Here is a 19412-nt window from a genome sequence, read left to right as displayed (position 1 = left end):
TTTAAATGAAAAATGTTTAAAATATGCAAAAATAGTTTTGCAAAAAATAAAAATTTATTACTTCGTTTTTGTTAATCAAAAATTAAATTAAGTGAAAGTTTACTCCCTAATTAAATCCAAAATGAAAATTTTAGGCTGACTGCACACCATCAAGTTCTCAAGCATATCTTGTTACGAATGCGCGAAGCAAAACTATTGCAAATCCATCACTCGATAGCACCCATATTGTACATATCAGATGATAGGCTGACGTTTGTCAAATGCATCACCTGTAATTTTCAAATCCATCACTGATACGAACTGAATTTCAAAAAAGAGAAAGAAGCAGAAGATGAACAGATGAATAGGAAACAAAGAGAGAAACAGGGCTGAGAAATGAACAACTTTCCATTAACAAGATCAGGTAGAAGACAGAAATAGAGAAATAGACAGATAGAAAGAACTTCCAGAAGAAGAACAGGAGAGAAGACCAATTAATTCTCGTTCCCCCTTCCTCAGTACACTATTGGTGTTTTTATATACAATGAAGAAGTAAGTTGTTACAATTCAGTTACAGCAACAACTCCAACAGCTCCAACGGGTTTTGGCCCCCTTTCATCTGCTTGAATCTCCAGCTGACAAATCTCCCACTAAGCTCATGTAAAACAGTATCGTATCAATCATTCAATAATCATACTTACAAATCAGATTATAGACTGAACCTTATAAAATCCATCACCTGTAATCGCATATATCTTGTTACACAAACACATGAAGCAAAACTATTGCAAATCCTCACTCAATGGAACCCATACCCGACCGATAAATAATAGGCTAAACATTGCAAAATCCATCACCTGTATGTGCAATCTTAACTAGCCAACTCCCCTGATGTTATGCTTTCGCTTGCTCTTTTTCTGAATCAGCTCTAATAGGGCTGCTGCCACCTGGGAGAATGTTCTCACCCAAAGAGTTGCTGGCATTGTTCATGACTTCAACATTGTCTTCACCTTTCAAATTGCCCAAACTGGGGGAATTAATACCAGAAGCACACCCTTCTGAATGTTTTGGCTGATTCAGGGCATGACAGTGTGGGCAGTAGTAAGTAATGTATGGGAAATCCTCCTTCCTGGCTAGTCCTGTGCAAAACAATAACAAGCCATAAAATTCGGTAATGAACACAATAATTGAAGTGTTATTTGGATACACATGCAAACATATGCATGCGGCTTGCCTTGCTGTAGACATGGAAATGCAGATTACTAGGGATTTGAGATATGATGTTGCAACTAGTAAATCATAATGGAAGAGCACAATATCCATCCAAACACATTAATTGATAAATTGAAGGGCATCCACTCACCATTGTGCATGTGACAGTTCCCACATATCAGTGCATAAGATTGTGTAGGATCCTCACCCACAAGTAATGCTGCTAATCGAGCAATCCATCCCCCATCATGCACAGCAGAACCGTGTGGACTGTGATGCTCAACAACAAGCTGATTTTGCTCAGAAGTTTGAAGACCTTCACTCTGCGCAGGGCATAACATTTCTTCATCATGATGAAGCACTGGAGAACTCCCTGCAGTAATGGATCTAGTATGTACTTGCTTTCTATTTCTAAGGCTACCAGCTTGCACAAACTCAACATCATTGCTCATCCCTGTTGAATCATTGAGCTTAGCTTCATCTCCCATGTAAACTTTCAAGCCAGAATCTGCACCCAACTTAGATGCGAGGACAGTTGCAGCAGCTGCCTTTGCTGCTGGATCTGGATCATATCTCTGCATAGACCCAGATTTAAACTTAAATTGAAAATTCTCAAACTTGGTATCATACATTTGGAATACACGGCCCATAAAGCTCAGTACGTAACATGCCTACAAAAGGATAACGCCACCTGTTGCATTGCATCTGCTAAATAAAATATTTTATTTATATTTCTTTTCCTTTGAGATAAGCAAATGAGATGCCTTGTCCATTGTATACATAGATAAGAAACATCCATTTTGGAAACACATGCGAGCTATCCACACAAGTCATAATCCTTTTTATTCAAAAACAGCACATGTAGACATCATGGCATTAGTAAACTTTGCCTATTTTACCCATCATGTTCATAATATTATTAGCATAGAAATACCAACTCAATTTTTCATTCCCAATTTTATTTTTCTATTGAAAAGCTAGAAAACAATGAAACATTGTAGTGAAAATATAAGAGAGGATAAATTTTAATGCATTCAGATATCAAATTAGTTATCCACCCGTACATTTGATACCATTCTATACAAGGAATATGACCTATCTCATAGAGAGATTTCTTCAATAGCTTTCTCGGAAAGAGATCAAACACATAAGTAACCACTGAAGTTTTAATTTCTATAAGCAAAGACAATTAATTGTAATTTTATTTTAAAAGGTGACTATTACTGACTAGATTATTAAAAAAAAAACTAAATTATCATATAAAAATGATGATTAAATCTTATCAAAATCTAGCAACATTGAACTTAGTGAAACAAAATCAAAATTAAGTTAGATTGTCAAGATAAATTCAGTGACCATGCCAATAACCATGTTCTTGTCTATGATAGGTGTGGTGGTGGCGATGGTAGTGCTTGAATACGATACATATACAACAAGTTAAGATTATTACTATGTTTCCATTAGTGATTAAAATTGGGGAAAGTACCAAAAAATAACATGTGGTTTCACGTTTTTGACTTATGAGGGTCTATTGTTTAATTTGTGTTAATTTCATACCCTGAGTTTTCTTTCGTTAGCAAATGTGGTCCAAGCAATTAGTTACCGTGACATGAAAAACACATGGCGGCACATGGCAGATGTGGCACTGACATGTCGGCACATGGCAGATGTGGCGCTGGCCACGTGTTTGTCTTGTCATCATCATTTAACGATAACTAACGGTTTGGACCATATTTGCTAAGAGAGGAAATACAAGGTATTAAATTGACAAAAATCAAACCACGATTCTCATGCGTAACCTAGTATTTTTTTTGTATTTTTCCCTTAAAAGTATTCTGGCTTGATTTTGCTAAAGTATCACTACATGATAAACAATAACAATTTTAAAAGTTATTATGTTTAACTGATAAAAGAAAAAAAAAATGGACTAACATTGAAAAAACTGCTGCTGACAAGATTTTTTTGGTAATTAAGCATGAATGAAAGGACACAAAGATTGCCCCTAATCTCTATCAATGGAAAAATATGTCAAATTAACAAATCACTTGCCAATTGAAAACCTACAGAAAATATAAAATAGTGCTTGGTTAATGCATTCAGGCTGATGTCTCAAATACAAACGTTTAGTGAGACACCCCACACTCTGCACATGCATGCACACAAGCACAAAAAGAAAAAAAAATTCTAGAGAGAGTTCTATGAAAAATATAAAATATTGGACTAAATAGCATAACTATCTTATTATTGTTACCTGAATGAGTTGTTGTGTAGTGTAGTAATTTGTCTTCTCTTTAAGTTCGTCAATTTTTGCTTGCCTCTCAGCTCGCAACCTTCCAAGAGTTTCATGATCCTTTCGATCACCTACATGAAATTATAATTGAAGGATAATTAGTATGACAAAATTGTATTTGGAAAATCAAGATAGAGGCATGATTGCATCAAATTATATAGACATTGAAGGTTAACATGCATTGCATTTTGTTAACATTTAATATCCTTTTATGTTTATTTTTATATGTTTTCATTATTATTATAGAAAATATGTTAATCCAACTCAATTCATTGATTTTTATATTTTATCAGGTGTTTTTATGTGGTTCTAGAATCAAAGATGAGTTTGAAAGAGATCTGGAGGTCAAAACATGAATAATACAGGGCCAGAAGCAGAACACGGGCCGTGTAACCCACCCCGTGTAACTTTCTGGACCCCGTGCAACATTCTAGACAAAGAAAACTCGAAAAACAAAAGCAGCAGAAAGTTACACGGGGCGTGTCTCACTACACCTTCCGTGTAAAGTCCCTGACAACAATTTATATACGACTTTTCTTGCTTCCAACTCGACCCGAATGGACTCCTAATTCTTCTAGAACTCTGAAATTAGGGTTTTTACAAGGCAGGCATATATATAAAGTCTTAGGTTCAAGCTCTGGCACCCTCTCTTCCAATACTCTAAATGGCAATTGATGCATAATCCTTTTTTTTTTTTTTTTGACAATTTGATGCAGAAACTAATTGATTTTGGACAATTGCAACATTTGACCAAATGAGCCTTCTGTAACCGGGAGAATGATTGATGTGGCAATAACACAGATTTAAAAAAAGAAAATTAAAAAAGTCACTGTATGGGAGCGAAGGAATTTGGAGCTAAATGGAAAACGAGTGAACTGCACAATATAATTGCTTTCTCTGCCTGCATTAGGATGATACTGAAACACATCACCAAAAACAAAATCATCTAATCAAAGAAATTGATTGAACAAGAACAAAAATTGGAGAATAGTAAAGCGAATCAAAGAAGAAATTGAACAAATTATATGCACCTGCAAAACAAGTCGTCTAAAGGCTTTCTTGACCTCAAATTCAAAGGCACTAGGTTGGATCCTATTGGGTCTTGTGAGGATCCATCACAAAAGGTGAAAAAGAAACACAAAGAAATTTGACTCTCTATATCTCCACAACCCCACCCTCCACCCCCCAATATTATGATTTTTTCCTCCTATTTTTGATTTGAAACCAAGAAAGAAGATGAAGAATCGGCAAAACAATTGCCTCCAATCATTCCAATAGCAGCACTAGCCACATTTTCCCAAACCAAACAAGAATCAAGAAATCAAATCAACACAATCCTACAAACACCCAGAAAATTTTCTTATGTAAAGGATTTGATTAGAGAACTAGAAACCAAGACAACTAAAATAGTGGGCAAAGAATGAGAGGGGTTTTGGCCGAATAGATTCTTTTCCCCATATCCTACCATCATTTTCTTGCAGAAAGTCAAATAATTCAAGCCTGTGTTGGATGCTAGTGTTGACAGCAGGACCTTTAGATGCCTCAAAGCATAGATTGGTGCATATTAAGGCAAATAGATGGCGTAAGCTAGATTGGGATTGGCTGTTACACGTGGCTACTCAAGCATCCAGCGACGTAAGGTGACATTGAGAAAGAGTGGAGTGGAGCAGTACCAAGACTAAGAGTGGTTGTGGGTCTTCAGTCTGAGGCTGCGTGTACATCGCCACGGTTGGCAAGATAAGGGCAAATTTTGTCAGAAAGTGTATTAAGAGCAGTTAGTGAGAATATCAAGATTGAACTATGAAGGCAAGTGTTTGATGTGCATCTAACGACCGGTGCAGTTTATTCGTGATTCTAGAGAGATGGTTGAATTGATGGAGATAAATGAGAAAGCATAGAAGAAATAAATGAGATCTACAAACCATAGATATAGAGTTGATGCCAAGCGTAAGAGGGAGAAAGTGAGGAGGATGGGAATTCCTGTTGCTTATACGTGTATACGGCAACATTTTTTCCTTTTCTTATTTTTTAATCTATGTTACTGCCACATCAGTCATTCTGAGGGAAGGCTCATCCGGTCAAATGTTGTAATTGTCCAAAAACGATTAGTTTTTGCATCAAATTGCCCAAAATAAAAAAAGTTTATACTATAATTGTCAAAAGCATTATAGTTATGGATTTTTTTAGGGTATTAGGCCCAAAAATAATTTCCACCTGTCATTTTCTTAAGTACTCTGTATTTGTTGGACTGGACTTCTATTTCATATTGCATATGCTGTTAGGCCTAGCAACTCCAGCATACAAGTAAACATTTTATTTTTATTTTGAACTTCTGTTTCAGGTTAAGATATTGCTCCTCGAACCACAATATTGGCTCATTACCTATACATTAAAACATTTGAGACTGATAGCAATTTAGCAAACTTGTTCTAATATTTTAAAAATGTGAAAGGAAAGAAAGCTTTGAATGAACCTGAAAAATCTTCTAGAAATGAAATTTGTTGGACTGAATTCCTATTTCATATTGCATATGCTGTTGGGCCTAGGCCTAGCAACTCCAGTAAACAAGTTAAACATTTTCTTTTTATTTGGAGACTTCTGTTTCAGATTAAGATATTGCTCCTTGAACCACAATGTTGGCTCATTACTTATACATTTAAACTTTTGGGACTAAGACCAATTTAGCAAACTAGTTCTGATATTTTAAAAATGTGAAAGGAAAGAAAGCTTTGAATGAACATGAAAAATCTTGCAGAAATCAAATTTATTGCCAGTTTTAGACACTTACACATAGTCATGAAGCTCACAAATGCTGAATAAGCAAGGAATGATATACCAGGCAAAAGAAACATAGGCATGACCCGAAATGCCCTCATCTTCCAATTCAAATCCATTGATCTTGTCGTCATAATAGCATAGCCTACTGCAATTACCTGGATTTAAAGAACAATGATAATAAGAAGGCATTATGTGATATAAGATTCTGCAAAGGAAAACCATGAATAAGGGCAAGATATCAACTTCACAACACTTTACTTCCCCCAAATTCAAACTGGAAATTGCAAGTGCCTACATACCAAATGATGAAGCTCTAAGACCTATTGCTTTGCATAGGTTAAAACGTCACAGGAGAATTTACCATCATATGATATACAATACATGGATGTTCACAAGTGTTTTCATATATTCGTAATTGGCAGATATAGCAACCAAAGGATATCAAAGAGCATCTGATTTTGGGAACATACTTATGCAATTGTAAATTTCCAGAAGGTAGCTGGAAGCTGCTAAACAGAAACTGGATTAACTGAGGTGAAATGTAAAGAGATGACAAGGACCAATAACCATCCTTAAGTGACATGAGGATAAGGAAAGAAAAACCAAACTAAACTATAAATAGTGGATCTCTTATTCATAGATGAACATTTTTTTAGTAATGTATTGCCACTTGGATCCAAGAATTCATTGTAAACCAGATGAGGCTAAAGATTATAACCTCAAAAATGACCGAGAAAATAATGAGATGCCTAGTCATCTTCCTCCATGTAAGGGATCTCCTTTTCATCCTTGATAAAACAGCAGCTTCTTCCTTAGAAATGCTGTGCAGTCTCTTCTCAACATTGTCGCCATGGAATCTAAAAATGCCATTCCAAATACGAGACATAATACCCTTGGGCTTCTTTTCATCAATTACTCTTGGCCCATTCTTTCCTCCTTCTGCTATGCCTTTGTCCTCTGCCATTTCTTTTGCTCGTTTTTTCTTCTACTACCACTACTGAAAGATAAAAATTAAGGAGAATCATTCCTAACTGTATGTAAACTGTGTCCATGCATAAATAATAACATGTGTCTTGTCTATTAGCAAATAAAGAAAACAATTTAAGTTGTTTTTGAGAATTGACGAAAAATCTATTAGGATATTAATTATTTTAAGCAAAACATTAATAATCATGTAAAGTTAGCCATAATAATAATATAGTATATGGACCGATTAGAATGAAATAAAATAAAAAGGAGTGATTCAAAAGAAAATAAAACAAGATCAAAAGAGAAAATGAAATAAGAAGGGGGGAAAAAAGAAAATGATAGGATCTACAAATACCCTGAAAGAAACGGATGGGCAGGTGATCTATCAAATCGTCCAGTAGTAGCAGGAGATCCTCTTTGCCTTGTCAAATAAAGTGCCTCAGAACTATCTGAAGAATAGAACAATCAATCAAACTCCAAAGCACAAATGGGATTTGAGAAGAGGCAAAACAGACACAAATTGACAATTATCACGGTAATCGTCTCCGAAAAGAAAACCAGCATTAGAATATTACCTCTTTAAAAAATAATGGATATTATAAACTTAGAGTAACTACCATGCACAAAAATTAGGAAGAGAGTTGCTGTTGGGGGGGGGTGTGGTTGAGAGGAGGGGGAGGAGAGAGAGTGAGAGAAAAGAGAAAAAATTAAACAGTATATCAATTGTGGAAGGCCAAACATCAATCCATGTCCTACTCCCCACATAAACAACAGAATTTGCGAAGGTTACTAGATGCAATGAGTGTATCAAAATTCAAAACCATATTTTTAACGGGCTGAGAAACTCCATCACCATTTTTGCAACTCTCCACACATTCGGTATAAACAAAAGTTGACATCTTAAAACATCCTAAACACAAATTACGTTCAACAAATTATCAATCAAAAGAATTAAGAGAAAATATAAACAAACGAATAGAGATACTGATTCAAGGTTCCACTAGAACTAAAACAAAGTATACGCACATCAAAGACAGTAAAAGGCATTAAAAGAACTATGGCATGCGTTTACAAGAACACCAGAAAGGCTATAAATCATCAAGAAGCTAAAAATGTCAAAATTTGACAAGAAAAAGCACATTCCCAGAATTTAAAGAACTAAACGCACACCAATTATATATAGAAAATCACATCAACACGAGCAACAACAACAAGAAGAGAATCTAACAAAAAAAAAAACAAGAAGAGAGGGTGAAAAAAAGAAAGAAAATTTTGAGGGGAAGAAAATAAAAGAAAAGAAAGAGAAGCGTACCTGGCTGGATTGAGATTGACGACGGTCGCGTCGGTTGATCGAGCTCGACAGATGCAGGGATACGGGGGCGTGAGTGAGAGAACGCGAGAGAGAGAGAGAGAGTTAGAGAATATTTGGGTTAACGGCCTAATTTTGCGGTTCACTTGGTCCGATCGAAGGAGAGTTGCGCGACGGCAACAGGGATCCTCGTGGTCGGAAAGGAGAAGAGCAGAGGCAGCGGTGACTTGACTGGACTTAGCGACGGCAGCAGAATCCCTTGCGCGGCTGAACTGGAGCGATATCGTAAAGAATGACGGTGGCGGCCGGGTTCAGAAATGGGGGTTCAGTTCTCAGGTTTTTGGAATATGTCTCTCTTCGCGATTTGGATGGGTTTTATTAGGATCCACGTCCACCGGTGGTTAGTTGTTGGAAATGAAGTGCGGGCGATGCGGTACCGGCCAAGGGCGGTGTGTGGATCAGCGGGAGAAGACAACTATCAAAATAAAAAAGTTTGAATACAATTTAAATACAAATTTAAAGCCGGGAATTTTTATTTTTTTATAATATTATTTTACTTGGGGACAAAATGGAAATTATATTTTTATTCGAATTTTTTTTTTGCAAAAAATAGAAAAATTGTTTTTATGGTTAATATAATTAGTTTTTAGAATTTTATGCATATTTTAATTGTTTTTGTTGATTTACTTAATTACTTTTTTTAGAAGGATTGAGTTTTTTTTTTTAACTGAGTAAGATTTACTTAATTATTTTATTAATTTAAGAAAATTTGAAAAAAAAAATAATAAATGAATTATTTAATTAAAGAAAACATAAAAATTAAAACTTAGAGACAACCGATCAATGTATTAATCTAAATATCAATGTATTAATCTAAATTTTAAAGATTAAGTTATAATTTCTCTAAGTTTTATACTATTTTTATTTGCTTATTAATTCAATACATTAATCGAGTGGGCCTATTGTTTAATATATATTTTGGGAGAATTATTGCTTATCAAAGTGTTTTAACAATGCATATAGAGGTTTAAAAAAAGTTTAGATGGGAGGATATTCTCTATTTAAATTAAGATGTATTATTATAATAAAATTTAAAAAGCACACATTAAAAAATAAAAAATTATATTATAAAGTTTTTATTTTATGTAAACATTTTATATGAAATGATAAGCTAATAAATATTCAACATATATATAAATTTAGTTATTAAATTAAAAAAAATAAAAATAAAAAATATTAAATAATTATTTAATCATTATAATTTTATAAGATTTACTCGTATATACATACTTGGTCTTTGTTAATTTGCCATTTCATATAAAATATTTTATATAAAATCATTGTTATTTTATATGATTGTCTCTTTCCATCGTTAACCGCTAAAATTTATCCCAGCGAATTACTCAAGCCGTGACTACCCCGTCCTATCCATAGTCCACACCACATCACACGCACGCCAACGCACGCACACTGCTCCAAATTACCACAACAACATCCATGGCACATCAACAGTTATGAATGCAACATAAATCGTGCCTAGAGTTTAACTACATAAATATATGCATATAAGTGATGCATGGGCATGCTTGGACATATAATAATATCGAAATTTCAATTAAAATTAATATTCTACTCACAGACTTGACGATGGTCACTGAGGCGGCTGGGCGGAGGAAGAAGGCTGTCCCGGCTCACCTGACAATTTTATTACAATCATTTAATAAATTTGACTCAATACAAACAAAGAAAAAGACCAATACGTCCTAAGTCGTGCCGAAAATCCTGCAGAGTCTCCCCTATACCTAGGACCTACCCAACCTGCAAAATGGCTCAAAACACACTTCTATATTCACAATCCATATATCCACAGCTCAATCATATCACACAGCCCCTCCTGGGCCCATCAAATCAGTCATCCATCACAATACGCAAAATTTCAATTTAGTCCTTATTATTGATCATTTTTGCAAAAACTGCCCAAACAAGCTCTAAAAATTATAAAACTTTGCCCCGCGGTCCTTAGCAATATTACTAAGCTATTTCAAAAAGAATCGTAATTTTCTAAGCTACCACGAATATTTTACGGATTTTTAATCCTATTTAAGCACTAGAAAATTACGTAAAAACAAGGTTTGGGTTTACCTTTGCCGATTCCGACTTCGGGGACGCGCTCGGGACGTCTGACAATGGAGGGCTAGCCAAAACCTCGGTCCAATTCGGAGACTTTTTCGGTAACGGGTCTGTCTGGTCGGAATTTCGCAGACCCGGTCAACTGTCGAATTTCCGCGAATTGAGGATACCTACACGAAGCCCATAACACGGGAGTTAGTACATAAATTTTTCAGAATTTTCTAAGCTCATTTAATGCTCGGAAAAACACTGCGAAGTTTCGTGGGACCCACCGAAAAACGGTGTCGAAAAAATTCGAAATTTATGTCGCTAAGCTCTCGACGAGTGGAGCGTCTTTGGTAGCCTCGGTTTTCTCGTGGATTCACGGTTTGAGAAATCTAGCCCAAAAGTCGAAATGGGCTAAAAACTTCCCGAGCAAAAATTGGACAAACCGCTCGATGGATTTCGCATTCTTGGTGTCTATGGAAAGCTCACGAGTAGATGATTTTAGACACAAGACCGGTCCAATTGGTGGCGGATCGGCCGGATTTTGGCGAAGAAGCCAAACACCGCTGCAGTGGGAGGGGCGTCGCGCGCGGCCGCTTGGGGCGACACGGCCTACCGGGATACCGGGCGGCGCCGGTGAGGTGGGGACGCAGGGGAGGCTGCTGGCCGGCGGCAGGGGAGGGGAGGAGAGAGAAAAGAGAGAGAAAAGGGAGAGGGAACGTCGCGCGCGGGAGGAAGAAAAAGGGAAAAAGACCGGTCCAATTTGACCGGTCCGATCCGGTCCAGTTCGATTCGGCCGGTTCGATTCGAAATACAAAATTTTGAATTTTTTACTCTGCCTCGGGACCGAAAACGAGGTCCAAAAATTTCGAAAAAATTCCAGAAAACTCAGAAAAATACGTAGACTCCAAATATATTTTTAGTTTTGCCACGTGGTCTTTAAATAAATTTTTAAAATTCATCAAAGTTTATATTTTTGGAAAATCGAACCCGATTTTTAAAATCCGAAAAATCTCAAAAAAATTCCTAAAATTTAAATAAGATTAAAATACCAAAAATGCTCATAAAAATTAAAATTTTGGGGTGTTACATTCTTCCCCCCTTACAGGAAATTCATCCTCGAATTTTATACAAGGCAGAATAAAGCACATGATTATACATTGAACAGATAGGGGTACTTGCTACGCATGTCCCGTTCTGACTCCCAGGTGCACTCTTCCACTGACTGGCTCCTCCACAAAACCTTAACCATAGGGATCTGTTTGGATCTTAGCTGTCTTATTTGGTAGTCCACTATGGCTACAGGTTGCTCCTCAAATGACAAGTTCTCTTTTAGCTCTATCACATCCGGCTGCAGTACATGAGAAGGATCGGGAATGTATTTCCTGAGCATGGAGATGTGAAACACGGGATGAACGTGAGAAAGGTTGGGTGGTAGCTCCAACCGGTAGGCAACTGCTCCACCTCTATCCGTAACCTCAAAAGGTCCAATATACCGAGGTGCCAACTTACCCTTCTTTCCAAATCTCATGACTCCCTTCATTGGAGAAACCTTCAGGAATACATAGTCGCCCACTGCAAACTCCACATCCCTCCGTCTGGGATCTGCATAACTCTTCTCTCTTCATCGAAAGCCGCCCTCGCCGTTCCTCGATTAAAGGAACTATCTCTGAAGTGTACTGCACTAGGTCTACATCATGCACCTTCGCTTCCCCCATTTCTGTCCAACACAGAGGAGACCTACACTTTCTTCCATATAATGCCTCATAGGGTGCCATCCCTATGTTGGAGTGATAACTGTTGTTATAGGCAAACTCCACCAAAGCTAGCTGCTCATCCCATTGACCTCCAAAATCCAAGACACTCATGCGAAGCATGTCTTCCAGTGTTTGGATTGTCCTTTCGGACTGTCCATCCGTCTGAGGGTGGAAAGCCGCATCAAGTTCAATCAGGTGCCAAGTGCCTCCTGTAACTTTCTCCAAAACCGAGAAGTGAATCGGGGCCCTCACAAATATTATGGAAGCCTAACTCCATGCAATCCGACTATTTCTCGAATGTAGAGCGGGCATACTGTGCCACGAGTATGTAGTCTTTACTGGTAAGAAGTGAGCCGATTTGGTCAAGCGGTCTACAATTACCCATATCGAATCATATCCTCGTGGTACGAGGCAACCTATCACAAAATCCATAGTAATCATTTCCATTCGGGATAGGGAGCTCTTGCAGCTTCCCCGACGGTCTCTCGTGTTCAAACTTCACCTTCCGACAAGTCAAGCACTTGGACACAAAGTCGCTATGTCTCTCTTTATGCCATTCCACCAATAGCTATCTTTCACATCATGGTAAATCTTGGTGGAACCTGGGTGGACACTGTATGGTGTTTAGTGTGCCTCTCGCATGATTTCATTCCTGAGTTTGTCTACATCGGGCACACATATCCTAGAACCTTGTACTAGGGCGACATCATTGGCAAATCCAAACTCACCACCTTCACCTTGTCAGACTCTTTCTATGATCTTCATCAATTGTTGATCTCTGTGGCCGGGAAACTCTAACTCTGTCCCTCAAGTCCGGCCTCACCAAAAGTGAGCCAACAATACCCCTCATCCGAAAGATCTAGGATTAAACCTTGATCCATCAACTCATGTACCTCCCGAATCAACGGTCTCTTCTCTCACGAAATGTGCGCCAAACCGCGTAAGATTTTCTCGCTCAAAGCATCTGCCACAACATTGGCCTTTCCAGTGGTGGTACCGATGGTGCAATCATAGTCTTTCGTAAGCTCCATCCATCTCCTCTGCCTCAAGTTCAAGTCCTCTGTTGGAAGATGTACTTCAAACTCTTATGGTCGGTGTATATCTCGCACACTTCACCATACAGATAGTGTCTCCGCATTTTTAGTGCAAAGACTACGCCGCCATTTCCAAATCATGGGTGGGGTAGTTACGCTCATGCCTCTTGATTGTCTTGAAGCATAAGCCACTACTTTTCCATTCTCGCATCAAAACACACCCTAGGCCAACTCTCGAGGCGTCACAATACACGGTGTATCCTTCACCACTCACAGTAGTGTCAACACAGGCGGTGGTTAGACACTCCTTAAGCTTTCGAAACTCACCTCACACTCATCTGTCCAAATGAATGGAAAATTCTACCTGGTAAACATAGTAAGCGGAGCCGCTATCTTGGAGAAAACTTCCACAAAACGCTCAGAGTAGCTAAACCCGTAAAACTTCGCACCTCGGTGGATCGTTGTAGGCCTAAGCCAATCAGTTACAGCTTCAATTTTCTTGGGATCCACTTGAATGCCGTCACTAGAAACCACATGTCCCAAGAATGAGATGCTTTCTAGCCAAAATTCACATTTTGAAAATTTGGCATATAGCTGGTGCTCCCTCAACGTCTGCAACACCATCCTCAAGTGCCACACGTGTTCTTCCTCGGTCCGAGAGTATACCAGAATGTCATCTATGAATACGATGACAAAACGGTCCAAAAATGGCTTGAACACCCTGTTCATCAAGTCCATGAAGGCTGCTGGTGCATTAGTGAGTCCAAAAGACATCACCAAGAACTCATAATGACCATATCTTGTCCTGAAAGCCGTTTTGGACACGTCCTCATTCCTGATTCTCAACTGATGGTAGCCTGATCGCAAGTCTACCTTGGAAAAGAATCTAGCTCCTTGGAGCTAATCAAACAGATCATCGATCCGAGGAAGTGGATACTTGTTCTTCAATGTCACCTTGTTCAGCTGTCTGTAGTCAATGCACAACCTCAATAACCCATCCTTCTTTCTAACAAATAGAACAGGAGCACCCCAGGGTGAAGTGCTCGGACATATGAAACCCTTGTCCAAAAGCTCCTGTAGTTGCTCCTTCAGCTCTTTCAATTCTGCTGGTGCCATCCTGTAAGGTGGCATTGATATGGGGTTTGTACCCGGAACAACATCAATGCAGAACTCTATTCCCCTTTCTGGTGGCAACCCTGGAAGCTCCTCTGGGAAGACATCCATAAATTCTCTGACAACAGGAACATTTCCCATGCTGACACCTTCTACAGATGTATCTCTCACCAGTGCCAAATACCCTTGGCATCCACGTCTCAACATTTTTCTAGCACTAATTGCTGACACCAAATTATATGGAGCCACGCTCCTGTCACCATCAAAGCTAAACTCTTCCACACCAGATATGTGGAAATACACCTTTTTGTTCCTGCAGTCTAAAGTGGCATAATGAGTTGCCAACCAATCCATCCCCAAGATTACATCGAAATCTATTACTGGTAAAGGAACCAAGTCTGCTGGGAGGATCTTTCCATCCACTACTACTGGGCTACCCGGAAAAATCATATCTACATCTATGTTGTCGCTAAGTGGGGTAGCTACTGATAAAGGGCACTCTAAAGTTGTAGGGTTTCTACCCAACCTCATGGCAAACACAGGGGAGACAAATGAGTGCGTAGCACCCGGATCTATCAAAACACGAGCCTCATAAGAACAGACCAGAAGAATACCTGCCACAACTGCATTGGAAACCTGAGCATCCTGGTGGGTCAGGGTGAAAAGCCGAGCTTGACCCCTACCCTGAGTGGCGTAACCTCGACATCGACTTCTACCTCCCGACCGCCTCCAAATCCACGTCCCCCTTGTCCTCGTTGGCCATCGAATCGATCGCCATGTTGGAAGTACCCGGATACAACTGGCGAGGAACATTTGCAATAGAACCCTGTGACCCCATCTGTGGCTCACTGAAAACGGGGCATTCTCTAGCAAAGTGACCTGGTTGGCCACACCTGAAGCATACTCATGATCCCATCAAACAAGGTCCTGAATGTCCTCTTCCACACTGTGCACAAGGTGTCAAGGAGGATCCTGAACTGCACCAATCGCTATACTCGAATCGTGACCACCGCTGGATCCGCACTCTGCGAATCCTCGTGGTTTGTGTCTAAAACCACTTCTCTTGCTCCTACCCTTTCCTCTGTAATTACTCTGGCCACCACTATCCGGAGTACCCATTTGGGGAACACCTGAAGAACCCTCTGCTCTGTTTTTCTTTGCTCTTCCACTGTCATCCACAGCATAGCTAATCTCAATCTGTCTGGCTCGATCAACCACCACATCAAAAGACTGATCCGACATCATGGCCAGGTTCGCATACCTCCTGTCAAGCCCCTTTAGGAACCTCTTCACCTTCATAGTTTCTGTAGCTACTGCTGTAGGGGCATATCTGCTCAATTCCAGAAATTCTATAGCATATTCATCTCTGCACTGCCATTCTATCTTAGGGCCTCAAAGGCCCACCGCTTCGATCTCTCAAGCTTTCGCACAAACCGATTGATAAAAGTTCCACAAACAGAGCCAATGTAAAACCCAACATCCGGTGTAAAACTTAGTCATTCATCCATTGTCTAGGCAAAGGCCCCATGACATGCTGTATACACTCTATTAGTCTTCTATCACCAATCGCACTGCTCTCTGCCGTCATAGAATCCAAAAATCGATATGCATCGTCTGACACATCATAAGTACCAGGCACCAACTTCTTGAAGTTGATGATCTGTTTGTAAGTTTCCCCTCTTGGTGCGGTGGACTGCTGCTGCTGTGGAGGGTGGACCATATACTGTGCCATCATATCGATGGTCCTCTGCAAACCAGCTAGAGTAGCTGCCATGGGGTCCATGGGACCCTGTGTCATAAAAGACTGATCCTGTACTGGGGGTGGCTACTCCTCTACTTGAGCAGCTCTAGGCCTCCTACCCCGCCTCCTCGGGGCAGGCGCCTCATCCTGTGCTGACACCTCGTCAGTACATCCGCTCGTGCAAGGCGCCTCTCCTGCTTCTACGCATTTTCCTGAAATTCAGCAGCATTAGCCCACAAAATTTAAAACTGCACATTACACAGCTCTATAGACTCATATTTATACACAATATATGAAGCAGAAACTAGAAGCAAAGACGACAATGCAAGACGAATGTGAACCCTATTTTTCCGCATGTGACTCCTAGTAGACTCTTCCCAACACTTTAGACAACATTCCCTAAGAATCTGGAGCCTAAGCTCTGATACCACATCTGTCACGACCCAACCTATGGGCCGGATCGGCACTAGGACCTGGGCCAGCCTAAAGCCCCCAAGGCCCGTAGTAAGCCTAACTGTTCATTAACCCATCTCTAAGGCCCATTTGGGCCCAAATTCAAGAAAACAAACGGACAGAGTCCGGCCATAAAATGGACTTTCCAACGGGGAGTTTTCGACTCACCCGACCTGTAAACACAATAAACAATCCATTGGGGAGCTACCACCCTCCACATACTCATCAAAGATAAAATAAATGGGAGCTCAGCTCCCTCATCCAATCCATCCAACATGCATAGAATATTAAGTTTACAGGTCCAAAAATAATAATTTAGTTTACAGACCCAAATCAAATAAACATTTCTAACACATGCGGAAATTCTAAGATTTAACAAGTTTATACAAACATAGTAATCGACCTGCGAGGGAGAAAGCAGGTTAACCTCAAAAAAATATCCTCCTGTGGCCTGTAAAAATTTTTGAACAGGAGTGAGCGTTCGACTCAGAGAGTAAAATATCAATTTTAACCATAATCTCTATAACTATCTAAAACTAATGCACCCTGTAGAGTGAAATGCAACATCAACAACATTTTTACATCATAACATCAAAAAGGTAATTTGGAGCACTCACACACCCTGTAGTATCAATCATAACATATGGGAGCTGATCCCCTATACAGCTCTCTTAAATCTAACCTGGTGCCAGCGAATTACTCAAGCTCGGACTTCCACTTAATAACCAAATCGAGGGTCCCAGCGAATTACTCAAGCCGTGACTACCCCGTCCTATTCATAGTCCACACCACATCACACGCACGCCAACGCACGCACACTGCTCCAAATTACCACAACAACATCCATGGCACATCAACAGTTATGAATGCAACATAAATCGTGCCTAGAGTTTAACTACATAAATATATGCATATAAGTGATGCATGGGCATGCTTGGACATATAATAATATCGAAATTTCAATTAAAATTAATATTCTACTCACAGACTTGACGATGGTCACTGAGGCGGAGGAAGAAGGCTGTCCCGGCTCACCTGACAATTTTATTACAATCATTTAATAAATTTGACTCAATACAAACAAATAAAAAGAACAATACGCCCTAAGTCGTGCAAAAATCGCGAGTCTCCCTATACCTAGGACCTACCCAACCTGCAAAATGGCTCAAAACACACTTCTATATTCACAATCCATATATCCACAGCTCAATCATATCACACAGCCCCTCCTGGGCCCATCAAATCAGTCATCCATCACAATACGCAAAATTTCAATTTAGTCCTTATTATTGATCATTTTTGCAAAAACTGCCCAAACAAGCTCTAAAAATTATAAAACTTTGCCCCGCGGTCCTTAGCAATATTACTAAGCTATTGCAAAAAGAATCGTAATTTTCTAAGCTACCACGAATATTTTACGGATTTTTAATCCTATTTAAGCACTAGAAAATTACGTAAAAACAAGGTTTGGGTTTACCTTTGCCGATTCCGACTTCGGGGACGCGCTCGGGACGTCTGACAATGGGGGGCTAGCCAAAACCTCAGTCCAATTTGGAGACTTTTTCGGTAACGGGTCTGTCTGGCCGAAATTTCGCAGACCCGGTCAACTGTCGAATTTCCGCGAATCGAGGATACCTACACGAAGCCCATAACACGGGAGTTAGTACATAAATTTTTCAGAATTTTCTAAGCTCATTTAATGCTCGGAAAAACACTGCGAAGTTCCGTGGGACCCACCGAAAAACGGTGTCGGAAAAATTTGAAATTTATGTCGTTGCGAAGCTCTCGACGAGTGGAGCATCTTGGTAGCCTCGGTTTTCTCGTGGGATTCACGGTTTTCGAGAAATCTAGCCCAAAAGTCGAAATGGGCTAAAAACTTCCCGAGCAAAAATTGGACAAACCGCTCGATGGATTTCCGAGTTCTTGGTGTCTATGGAAAGCTCTCGCCGAGTAGATGATTTTAGACACAAGACCCAATCCAATTGGTGGCCGGATCGGCCGGATTTTGGCCGGAGAAGCCGAAACACCGCGCGCGCAGGGGAGGGGTGTTCGCGCGCGTTTCCGGCCGTTTGGGGCGTCGGCTGGGATAGCTGGGAGGCGGTGCCGGCGAGGTGGGGACGCAGGGGAGGGGAGGAGAGAGAAAAGAGAGAGAAAAGGGAGAGGAAACGTCGCGCGCGGGAGGAAGAAAAAGGGAAGAAGACCTGTCCGATTCGACCGGTCCGATCTGGTCCGGTTCGATTCGGCCGGTTCGATTCGAAATACAAAATTTTAAATTTTTTACTCTGCCTCGGGACCGAAAACGAGGTCCAAAAATTCTGAAAAAATTCCAGAAAACTCAAAAAAATACGTAGACTCCAAATATATTTTTAGTTTTGTCACGTGGTCTTTAAATAAATTTTTAAAATTCATCAAAGTTTATATTTTCGGAAAATCGAACCCGATTTTTAAAATCCGAAAAATCTCAAAAAAATTCCTAAAATTTAAATAAGATTAAAATACCAAAAATGCTCATAAAAATTAAAATTTTGGGGTGTTACAACTATATGCATTTAAGGATCAAATTTGAGTTGATTTGTGGTAAATATATGGAAATTGTATGGATCTATGATGTTTTGGTTGCTTTTATTTGTGTTTTCATATTCTATTTGAGAATTTAAAAAAA

The 19412-nt window shown here is 39.5% G+C and overlaps 1 protein-coding gene across 4 annotated transcripts; it reads right to left on the bottom strand.

Moving 5' to 3' along the window:
* Positions 1 to 369: 369 nt before the first annotated feature.
* LOC110660162 (uncharacterized protein At2g24330) lies at positions 370 to 9046 on the bottom strand. 4 transcript variants are annotated; one of them, XM_021818351.2, is made up of 8 exons: positions 8541 to 9045; positions 7584 to 7677; positions 6978 to 7256; positions 6270 to 6414; positions 3443 to 3552; positions 1343 to 1766; positions 837 to 1118; positions 370 to 629 (listed from the first exon to the last, which is right to left on the bottom strand). In XM_021818351.2, exons 3-7 carry the CDS (start codon positions 7221 to 7223, stop codon positions 874 to 876), a joined length of 1170 nt encoding a protein of 389 aa, XP_021674043.2. In that variant the 5' UTR covers positions 7224 to 7256; positions 7584 to 7677; positions 8541 to 9045; the 3' UTR covers positions 370 to 629; positions 837 to 873. The 4 variants fall into 4 exon arrangements, with proteins under 4 accessions (XP_021674043.2, XP_021674044.2, XP_021674042.2 ...); XM_021818352.2 differs by having other exon boundaries at positions 370 to 1118; positions 6318 to 6414; positions 8541 to 9046; XM_021818350.2 differs by having other exon boundaries at positions 370 to 1118; positions 6978 to 7253; positions 8541 to 9046.
* Between the last annotated feature and the right edge of the window lie 10366 nt (positions 9047 to 19412).

Source organism: Hevea brasiliensis, chromosome 9 (assembly GCF_030052815.1).
Source record: "Hevea brasiliensis isolate MT/VB/25A 57/8 chromosome 9, ASM3005281v1, whole genome shotgun sequence".
Taxonomy (NCBI): Eukaryota; Viridiplantae; Streptophyta; class Magnoliopsida; order Malpighiales; family Euphorbiaceae; genus Hevea; species Hevea brasiliensis.
Note: the sequence above shows the minus strand (reverse complement) of the source record. Positions and strands in the feature narration are given on the sequence as shown.

Coding starts and splice junctions, on each gene's coding strand:
- LOC110660162 (XM_021818350.2), bottom strand. CDS start 7,223: ATGGCAGAGGACAAAGGCATAGCAGAAGGAGGAAAGAATGGGCCAAGA. Junction 1,767..3,442: donor CTACACAACAACTCATTCAG/GTAACAATAATA, acceptor GGGTCTATGCAG/AGATATGATCCAGATCCAGC. Junction 1,119..1,342: donor GAACTGTCACATGCACAATG/GTGAGTGGATGC, acceptor TGTTTTGCACAG/GACTAGCCAGGAAGGAGGAT.